General features: G+C 51.0%; 1 protein-coding gene across 1 annotated transcript in view; it reads right to left on the reverse strand.

Moving 5' to 3' along the window:
• Positions 1 to 8066: 8066 nt before the first annotated feature.
• The window catches only part of LOC112548270 (C-type lectin domain family 1 member A-like), a 9815-nt gene continuing 6986 nt past the window's right edge, over positions 8067 to 10895 (reverse strand). The window contains exons 5-6 of the mRNA XM_025193512.1: positions 9582 to 9724; positions 8067 to 8556 (exon numbers count right to left, since the gene is read on the reverse strand). Of these exons, the coding sequence (XP_025049297.1) occupies positions 8415 to 8556; positions 9582 to 9724 (285 nt within the window). The 3' untranslated portion in view covers positions 8067 to 8414. The remainder of the gene's footprint in view (positions 8557 to 9581; positions 9725 to 10895) is intronic.

Consider the following 10895-nt stretch of genomic DNA (forward strand, 5'->3'; position numbering starts at 1 on the left):
AGGAAAAGCCCAATCTACTTAATGTGTACTTTGTATCAGACTTTCATCAGTCCAATTAGACTGCCCTGCCTAGCAAGATGTGCGACGGCCAGGTTGAGGGCATATTTTTACCCAGCATCTGTGTTTATCTAGTAAAGGATCACCTTGAGAGGCTGGACACCTTCAAGTCAGCTGGTCCTGACAGATTACACCATAGAGTACTCAACGAGATGGCAGGTGTCATAGCCCAACCATTGGCAAAAATATTTGCAAACTCAGGGCGCTCAGGTGAAGTACCTGAAAACTGGAAGAAGGTCAATGTGGTACCCACCTTCAAGAAAGGGTAGAAAGTAGATCCCAGGAATTACAGGCCAATCATCTTGACCTCAATCCCTGGTAAGCTTCTCGAGAAAATTATCAAAGAGACCCTAATGGATAAGCTGGCTGAGGACAACATCCTGAGGGATAGCCAGCATGGGTTTGTCACGGGTAGGTCTTGTCTGACCAATCTCATCTCCTTCTATGACGAGGTGACATATCACCTGGAAATGGGAGAAGAGATTGACGTCATATACCTGGACTTTAAAAAAGCCCTTGAAATTGTTTCCTTTGACCTCCTCATGGAAAAATTGGCCAACTGTGGCCTTGGCTACACCACAGTCCAATGGTTGGAAAATTGGCTCCAAGGTTAGACCCAGAGAGTAGTGGCCGATGGCAGCATGTCATTATGGTGCTCCGTGATCAGTGATGTCCCCCAAGGCTCTGTCCTTGGACTGGTTATCTTTATAAATGATGTAATTATTGGTGTCAGAAGTGAACTGGCTAAGTTCACCGATGACACTTAACTTTGGGGCATAGCATCCACATCTGAGGACAGGCTAGTGATCCAGGCTGACTTGGATAAACTTAGTAAGTAAGAAGACACAAACCTGATGATGTTCAATACCAATAAATGTAAGGTACTCCACCTCAGAGGAAAAAAAAACAAACATGCTTAAAGGTTTGGCAGTGCTACACTTGCTAGCACCACTGCTGAAAGGGACTTGGGGGCCATGATTGACCACAAGATGAACATGAGCTACCAATGAAATGTCACAGCTGCTAAAGCTAACCAAACGCTGGCTTACATACATGGATGCTTCTCAAGTAAATCTCAGGATGTCATCCTCCCGCTGTACTCAGCCTCAGTGAGGCTGCAGCTGGAGTACTGCATCCAATGTTGACAAGCTTGAGAGAGTCCAGAGGAGAGCCATGTGCGTGATCAGAGGGCAAGATAATAGATCTTATGAAGAGAGGCTGAGACCCATGGGACTCTTCAGCCTGGAGAAGCACAGGCTCAGGGAGGACCTGGTGCCTGCTTATTAGTACATAAGGGATATGACTCAGGATCTGAAATAACATCTGTTCACCAGAGTGCCCAAAGGTGAAACAAGGACCAACGGTCATAAATTCCTCCAAGACCATTTAAGGCTGGACATAAGAAAAAATGTCTTTACTGTCTGAGCCCCCAAGGCCTGGAACAGACTCCCTCCAGAAGTGGTGCAGGCACCTACTCTGGACTCTTTCAAGAAATGTTTGGATGCTTATCTTTTTGGGATCCTTTGACCCTAGCTGACTTCCAGCCCCTGGGGCAGGGGACTGGACTTGATGAGCTTCGAGGTCCTTTCCAGCCCTAACATCTATGAATATATGTCACAAATTTTGCTTGTCAGCCCGGTGAGGCTGTCTCCTCTTCCCCAAGTGCGGGTGTCTCCTCCTTCGGCAGGGGGCCCACAGCTGCTCTAGGCTCTTTCAGCTGTCCACCCACCCGTGGCCCTGTGCACTGCTTTGGGCACTGATGCCTCTGCCTTATGCTGGGTTTGGAGACCTGAGGTGCCTTGTGCAGCACTGGGGTCTCATTCCACTCTCAGATCCTTTACCTGGGTAAGTAACAGGGCATGTGTGCTCTGGGGTGGTGCTGTGTGCAGTTTCCTAATCTTGTGCCAGGGATTGGGGGCCCAAGCTACCTCTAGCAGCTCCCAGGGTCTCAGTCCCTCTTGGACTGCATCGTGCACTGGCTGTGCATTGACTACTTGGCCATGTGCTAGGGGTTGGAAACCCAAGCTGCCTTGAGCAGCTCCCAGGGTCTCAGTCCCCAACTGGGCACTGCCTGCCTGGCGTCATGCCAGGGAATGGGCACCTGAGCCATCTCAAGCAGCTCCCAGGGCTCCCCTCTGTGCACGTCCCATGCACTGCTCACCACGCTCCTTCGTGGTGGGGCTGAGGGACACAGTGACTTGTTGCTCCTTGTCTGATGAAGGGGAGTCATTGAACTCTTCAGGAGAACAGCTCTGCCCCACTGGTCAGCTCTTGCCACCTCTTTTTCACCTGCTCTCTTCTTCATCCCTTGATGTAGCAGCCCATGTGTTGGACACACTACTATTTTAATCCCTCTGTAGGCTCTGCACCCAGATTGCAAATGGACCAATCACAAAGAGGTGGGGTACAGTCCTCAATCAGGTCCATCTCTTCACCTTATGCAGGGGTAGGGGCAGGGCAAGCCTTTCCCTTGGCTTCACCTGATTTCGTTTCAAGCCCTTACAAGCCAGCAAGCTGGGCTGTTGCCATCAAGCCCACCACAGGTGCAAGATGAGGAAGTGTTTCAGCAACAAGTGACTCCTCATTCTGCACAAGATATAGAAGTACAGTCTCTTAAGGCAGTTCTTGAAACTGAGCCTTTAGAACAAAGTGTAACTATTTTCATGGATTCAGACTGGACTTGTAGGGCACTGATGACATGGTTACCCATGTAGTATAGGTCAAAGAACCAGATGTATATGGGAGAAGGAAAATTAGTGGTTCATTCGGCTTTATGGGAACAAGCATATCAGCATATTGTTAATAGATCAGGAAAGACTACAGTCCAGCACATCAGAGGCCATCAGAAGACAAAGAGTAAAAAAGGATTCTGGAATAGTTGAGCAGATGCATTGAGAAAAGAAGCAGCCAGAAAGGGAAACGAATGCCTGCATGTGGCAGTGTTTACTCAGCAAGCTCAAAGAAAAGCAAATGTGGTGCGCCTAGATTATTTAAATTATTTGCAGGAAAATGACTCAGATTTTAAATAGATTTGAAAAGCCTTCTAAGCAGAGATGATGTAACACAACTAGAAGGTGTGATTTGGATAATTTACCCAGATACTCAGGCTAGACCAGGAGTGTCCAAGCTTTTTGAATGTGGGGCCGGATCACAAACTTTTTTATCACCCAGTGGGCCAGCGAGCCATATTCAAAGACCTCACCAGAAGTGGTGTCACATCAGGAAGTGATGTCACATGACCTTTGACACCAATGAAGTTGCAGGAAGTGACAATGAAATGGGTGTGGAAATGTGGTTTAAAATCCATATTTTGCCTACCCCGATCTAGGCATAGCTATGCCTATGTTCTGCTATGGGTACTTCTTATGATTCAGGGATTTGCTGATTGTTCCTACCACCACCTTTCCCCTTTCTGCTATATGTTCCAGGGTTTTTTTAAGTCTTCCTCAGAGGTACCGGGTGTTGGCTACAGCCGAGGCTCGGGACTTTGACTGGGGCGCGCCAAGGCTCCTTATGCGACCAAATCCATAGGTTTTTGGCTAGAGGGTTATGTCCAGAGGTAGGCAACCCCTTCCATGAGTGCCAGAGCATAGCACACAAAGGCATTTTGCTTGGCACGTGTGCCTCAGGGCAGACTCCATGTGAAGGGCCAGGGCTGTGCTGCCACAACAAGGATAGAGCCCCTTGTGGCTCCCCCGCTGTCTGCCACTGGCACGCCAACATTTTACAAGTCAAGGCTGTGGGTGTTTTTGTCACTGCCCAAAAAACGCTGCCAAGCCCTGGTCTTGCCCCTCTGCTCAGGGTCCCACTGATCGCAAATTTGGGATCAGGAAGGAATTTTACCCCATGGTCAGATTAGAGCGGACTGTGGAGGTTTTTGCCTTCCTTTGTAATGCTCCAGCACCCAGCTTCTGGGACATGGGCACAGCTGGCTCCCAGGAGGGAAGACCAGGCTTTGAGTTTAAGGTTTCGGCCCCAAGAGACGGGGGTCAGAGCTGAGCCTCCCTCCCCTGTGAAAGGCAGGGACCCCACCCCACGACACACACACACGTGCCGGGAGCCCACAGTCACCGGCCCTGCCCCAGGGGAGGTGCCGTCTTCCCACCCGAACCCCAGCACCGGCCTGGCCCTACCCGTGGTGCCCCGGCCGGGCAGGAAGCAGCAGAGGCAGATTCATAGATTCATAGATTGTAGACTCAGAAGGGACCACAATGGATCATTGTGTCCGACCCTCTGCTCCTGGCAGGAAAGAGGACCGAGGTCAGATGACCCCAGCCAGGTGACTGTCTAGCCTCCTCTTAAAGACCTCCAAGCTAGGTGATAGCACCACCTCTCTTGGAAGCCCATTCCAGATCCTGGGACCCTTACTGTGAAAAATGTCTTCCTATTATCTAACCTAAATCCATTCTCAACTAGTTTACACCCGTTATTCCTAGTCACTCCCTGGGGCGCCTTAGTAAACAGCACTTCCCCTATTCCCCATTGACCTCCCCTAATAAATTTATAGGTGGCCACAAGATCTCCCCTCAGCCATCTCTTGTGAAGGCTGAAGAGATTAAGCTCTCTCAGCCTCCCCCCATAGGGTCTATTACGAAGGCCACTAATCATGCGAGTGGCCCTCCTCCGTACCCTCTTGAAATTCCCCGCGTCCCCCTTGAAGTGTGGCGCCCAAAACTGGACACGGTACTCCAACTGCGGCCTGACCAGTGCCGCATAGAGGGAGAGTGTCAACTCCTTTGATCTATTAGTCATGCACCTGCTAATGCATGAAAAGGTGTGATTGGCCTTGTTGATGGCCTCATTACACTGCCGGCTCATGTTCATCTTGGAGTCAATTATGACTCCAAGATCCCTCTCTGCCTCCGAGCTGCTGAGAAGGACACTCCCCAACCTATAGGTGTGCTGGGGGTTCCTCCTTCCCAGGTGGAGTACCTTACATTTTTCTTTATTAAATTGCATCCTATTTCTCTCTGCCCATTGATCCAACCTGTCCAGGTCAGCCTGAACCTGCTCCCTGCCCTCCGGTGTACTAACCTTGACCCATAACTTGGTATCATCAGCGAACTTGGAGAGGGTGCTCTCCACGCCCTCGTCCAAATCGCTGATGAATTTATTATGTAATATCGGTCCAAGGACCGAACCCTGCGGGACCCCACTGCCCACCTCCCTCCAGGCCGAGAAGGAACCATCCACCACCACTCTCTGGGTGCGGTCCCTAAGCCAGTTGGCCACCCACCTGACCATGTAGGCATCCACTCCACAGTCTGCTAGCTTCCCAATGAGGATAGGGTGCAAAACTGTGTTGAAGGCCTTCCTAAAGTCCAGGAAGATGACACCAGCCTCAGCTCCCATGTCCAGGCAGTGTGTGACCTGGTCATAGAATTCTACAAGGTTTGGCAGGCAGGATCTACCTGTGACAAACCCGTGCTGGTTTCCCCTCAGCATTGTTTCCCCTGCTGGGCCTGCACAAATGTGTGCTTTGATTATTTCCTCTAGCAATTTCCCAGGAATAGAGGTAAGACTAACTAGTCTAAAGTTACCCGCCTCATCCCTGCTCCCTTTCTTAAAAATGGGCACCACATTGGCCCTTCTCCAGTCCTCAGGGACCTGGCTGGAGCACCACAAGTACTCGCACAGCTGTACCAGCGGCTCAGCTATGATACTGGCCAATTGTTTCAGCAGCCGTAGATGGAGGTGATCCAGGACTGCTGACTTGCACCCATCTAGCTCCTCCAGGAGCTCCTTAACTATTTCAGAACTAACCGTGATGACAAGGGCGAGCCCGACTGCTGTGCCTCCTCCGCAGGTCCGCATCGCCATGCCGCGCTGGGGTGGAGGGAGCTGGAGCCGGGGCTGGGGCCAGGGCCCAGTGACACCTTGGGGCACAGTGAGCCCAGGTTCCACCCGAGCCTGGGGCTGCCCCGCGCGTTGTAGCCCATGCCAACAGCCCAGCGGAAGGAAGCACATGCCTGTGCCGCTCTGCCTCTGCCAGCGACCCGGGGCTGGGCGACCAAGCCAGGCTGCCTCTTGCCTGCGGGTGGGGAGTAGCGAGTTTCTCAGGCTGGGAAGCAGTGGCTTCCCCACGTGGTGCTGGGGATGGGAGGACGCGGGCCGGGTCTGCACTAGTGAGCAGAAGTGGCGGCGGAGCCGTGTGCTGCTCGGGTGGGGATGAGCCCGGCCGGAGTGGCAGGGGCTCAGCTGCATTTTCCCCCTGCCTAAGTGCAGCTGAGCCCCCTGCCGCTCTGGCTGGGCTCATCCTGTCCTGAGAGGCACATGGCTACTGCTATTCCCGCACGCACCGCATCAGCAACATCAAGCTGACATGGAGCGTGTGGGAACCTTGTCCCTTCCCCAGCCCTTCAGCAGCCATTAGGAAGCTGCTTGGGGGCAGGGGGAAGGGACAAGGGGTAGGAACGAAAGTAAACTTTATTTGCTTTCATTTTCCGTCACAGCACTGCAGCTTACAGAAAATGCCTTGGCAGGCCGCATGGCGGCCCGCAGGCTGTATGTTGGACAAGCCTAGTATAGATGTACTAAAAGACCAGCTGAAAAAGGCACAGGAGGTTTACAAATGACAGGTGAAACAATAGCAGCAGCAGGGGCCTTGATTACTTGATTGGACTGGAAGTATGGCTGTCAACACAACACCTCCATATTCACCAGCCCTCACAGAAACTGGCTTACAGGCATGAATGGCGCATGCTGGTGGTGGTGGCCAGGGGTGATCAGGGACTGCCCGCAGACACCGGTAGCAGGGTGGCAAGTGGTGACTGCCTGCAGGTGCTGCCGACAGTGTCAGTAATGCCTTTTTGCAGGGGGTGCACCACCACAAACAGGGGGTGCACGTGCACTTGCATGCACCACCTATGCATCACACCTGCTTACAGGTATATCAGCCCCTTCCATATCACTCAGAGAATTAATCCATTCAGCTCCTCATAACACTGAAAATCCATCTGGGCTTTTACATGTCCCTGTTCAAGCCTTCCACAGAAAGCACACTCCCTCACTCATCCCAACCTTCTCCACCACCCGTAATGGTGCCCGAGCAGGAAGAATACTAGCTCAAAGATATCGTTAGAGCCCAAGATGGAGATGAGGGAAATTACAATACCTAGTAGATTTGGTAGGGTATGGACAAGAAGAACACACAGGGGAGCTAATTTGGTACAGAAATGTTAAAAGGACCACTCGTTAAAATCTAGATCAGCCCACCCTCAAAGGGGTTCTTGAAGCAGCACATTGGCAGGGGGGTCAGTAGCATCAGACAGAGGCCTTGAACCAGGAGCTCTAGCCTAACCACTGCAGTGTCGCAAACCCAGCTGACACCTCCCTGCCATACCAAAGTGGTAGAGGCAGGTTGCAAGCATCCTCCACCTAGGCCTAGGAACACACATACTCCCTGCCACCATAGCAACCACCCAAGGTCAGCTGACCCCTACTCCTTCCCACAGAAAGGCTTCACCTGCAACGGATCATGTCTAGTCAACAGAGCTCAGCCTTGTTCCTACATTGTGCACCCTTGGCTTGTGCGGCTACTGACTGATGGATTCTTTGCATACGTGACCTAGGTGGCCTCCTGAACTTGGTCTCTGCTTCACCTGCTAAAAAGCTGACCTGGCATTGGCCCGACATCCCAGAAACCTGATCCAGCCTCCTGATCTTGTGCTCTGCCTGACCCTCTGGACCCTCCACTTGGTTCCCCAGACAGATCTCCTGGCTTCTGAGTTCCTGGCCTGAAGTGACCCCCAGACCTGGCTGCCCACAGCCTGAAATAACACTGTCCAAACAAAAGTTGCCAGTTGCACACACCTGTTCCTGACCTCTCTGCCCCTATTATTCATGCAGAAAGGATACAGGGGTAATGGGCAAAAGTTTATTCCAGAAGCAAGGTATAATTTTTGTAACATATAGAGGACATGGAGTCTCCCCAAAGGAATGAAGGAAACCCTATTCCTGTAGCTCTGGCACTTGGGGAAGGGTCTGCTTTGCAAAGAGCAGGGGGCATCTGTGCCTGGGTAGGGGCAGTCACTGCAGGATGGCAGGCATATTTCCATCTCTCATTTCTAGGGGCCTGTGATGCTCCTATGACCATACACACTGTTGCCTCTTAGGACTTTCTCTTTTCCCAAGTGCTTCCAACACACGCTCAAAATACAGGACCAAGAAAATGAGATCTGGGGATGTAAGCAGGAGGGCCCTATCCATGTCTGTTGGCTCCAGTACAGGAAACTTCATTGCTGGGGAGAGAGATCCAGGAAACAGGCACACACACAAAAGTCCAGAGGGGGCAGAAAGTTATGATGTTTTCCTGTGTTTACGTAGCATCTCAGGCTGGCATTCCCACTTTTTTCCCATTAATGTGTCTCTACTTTTTTTTCCTTCTCACAGATGCAGAAGTGAGTTTCTCCACAGCCTCCAGGCTTAGCTTTCCCACCTTGGATATAGACACAAACTGTGCCCTGATCATTCTGATGACTGGGGTCTTGGAGATCAAACCTGGAACAGAAGTGCAAAGTTTATGGTTCATGTCTCTCCTCCTGAGCACACCACACCAAGACACAGGGCTGGGGGCTCTCTGTTCTGCTTGTCCGGACACTGGGCAATGCTGAACAACGATTTAATAGAAGGAAGGTCAGAGATGCTTTTCTGCTCAATGCCAGAAGTGATTGGGTGAGACTAGATGTTCCCAGCACAGAACCCCTGCACTTCCATGGCACACCGTACAAGACAGGGTGTACTAAAAATCACGTTCTGGCCATCTGCACCCCTTCCTCACCTAATCCCCACCCTGCCAGAAATTGTTCCTGGAATGAAACATGTTGAACTTTTTTGTTTATCTGCTGGTTGATTTTCCCAGAGGGGTCCCCATTCCCATAATGAGTGAGAGAAAAGCCTGCATACTCTCATATGTAAACCACAGATCACCTGCGTGCAGGCAGCATCCATAGTAGAAATTCATGTACCAAGTGTCTCTTCAGTATATCACCTTCCCTTTCCCAGCATCTCATGTCCCATAGCACTGATAAAATGCTGTGAACCCTTGCACAATCCCAAATGACTGCCCTTTACAAAGCGATTATGGATCTTAAAACAGACATTTTTAGAGAGAAAGAAGTTATGTTAGTAAGAGGAGGAGGTGTCATGTCTTTAGTCCTACCCTCTGCTGTTGCACTAACAGGCTTCCCAAGGCCGCCCCACACTAATTTCCCCTGGGCTTACAAACTGTAGGTCAGTGTGTGCTGAGTTGAGATGAAAGGTCCGTAACACCTTTAAATACTTGTATTTGATCAGACCACAGCTGTGCAAGAGCACTGGGAAGCAGGCGTTTGCCAAAGGGGATGGGAGGGCTGTTTAGGACCTGTGCTGGGGGTGGGGTCTGTTGCCAGATGAGTCTCTGGCAAAGTTCAAGACCCCACTTGTTTGGTGCAGTCTGAAGCTCCCATTTCCATGGTGAACTGCATACTGCTGAGAGTGATGTACGCTGCTGCAGAGGTGAGGTCATCCTAGTGACACAGACTTACAGGCCAGAGGAGAGAGCTGTGTTGTCTTCCCAGACCCACTTCCTGGATCCAGGATCATACGACAGTCCGATCCAGAATGGGTAGTACCAGAGAACACCTTTACGATCTTCATAATATTGATATAATTCTTGTCTTATGAAATCCTAAAATGGAGAGAAGGTAAATTCTGTCAGCTGTCAGGGAGTGTAAATGCCTTGAAAACACTACCAGGGTCTTGGCTGTTCCCCACATACAGTACCTGTGCAGACCTCAGTGCAGAGATCACCCCTCTAGGTAATATTGGGTTCTCACTTCCAGGGTTACAACCTGTTCGCTCACCTACCCTTTACCTCCAAAAACCAAGTCCGTTCGGGCTGATATATTCAGAATTGCAGCCCAGACCTTTTGCATGTAAGGAAAATCCCATTAACATGTGTGGAGATTGTTCAGGGTGATGGTAAGAGCCCAAATAATGATATTCTCCCAAAACTCCAAATGGGAACGGCCCAGGGGCCCAGTCTTTGCTATTCCAAAGATTATACTGCAGCCTTAGATGTTTCCTTAGGCCACAGTTTTTCCATTGAATAGTGTGCTCAGCTACCAGCCAAATCAGACCCCTGCACAGCTCCTAATATGGAGGATGGGACAACTGAGGAGGTGGAGGGCACTACAGAACCACACATTGAGGCTTTGGATATTTTCTGCTTACAGAGTCCAGATCCAGACCTGTAGGTGCATGCAGTTTGTGGCAGACAAACCTCCTGTGGTGCCATAAACCACATGCGTTACACATTAAACCAGGTATGGCACTGCTAATTTGCAGTGCTGGGGCAAAATTTGCTACCAGGATTTCCCAGGACCAAAAAAACCCTAAAACAAAACAAAACAAAAAAAAAGGTGACTGAAAAGCAATTCCAAGCACAGCAGTGTGCTGTGTGCCAGGACACATGAGAAGATGTGGGAGCTGCCTACTCCTCCATGTCCATGTGCTGCTAAACTCACTTGCTGGGGCACCCTGCACTCCAACTAGCTGCTCTCTGGATGGCTGGGATGCAGTGAGCCTCAAGATGGGGAAGCAGATAGCTCTGGGCTGTGGCAGAAATGCCCCCGTCGGTGCCCCTCTCCACAGATCTGTCTCCACCAGCCTGAGAGGCTGCGGTTGAATCCCTCACGACGGGGATCTCCCACCTTGTCTGCATGACAAAAGCCTGGCGCCTGGGAGGCGATGCTCTGGTCATCTGGGCAGGGGGGAAAAGCCCGGCCCTGCGCGCAGGCCCAGGTAGCCAGGGATGCTTTGTAGATTGGTCGGTTTGTAGCCAGTATTGGCAGGGTTGG

Source organism: Alligator sinensis, unplaced genomic scaffold (genome assembly GCF_000455745.1).
Source record: "Alligator sinensis unplaced genomic scaffold, ASM45574v1 scaffold770_1, whole genome shotgun sequence".
Classification (NCBI taxonomy): Eukaryota; Metazoa; Chordata; order Crocodylia; family Alligatoridae; genus Alligator; species Alligator sinensis.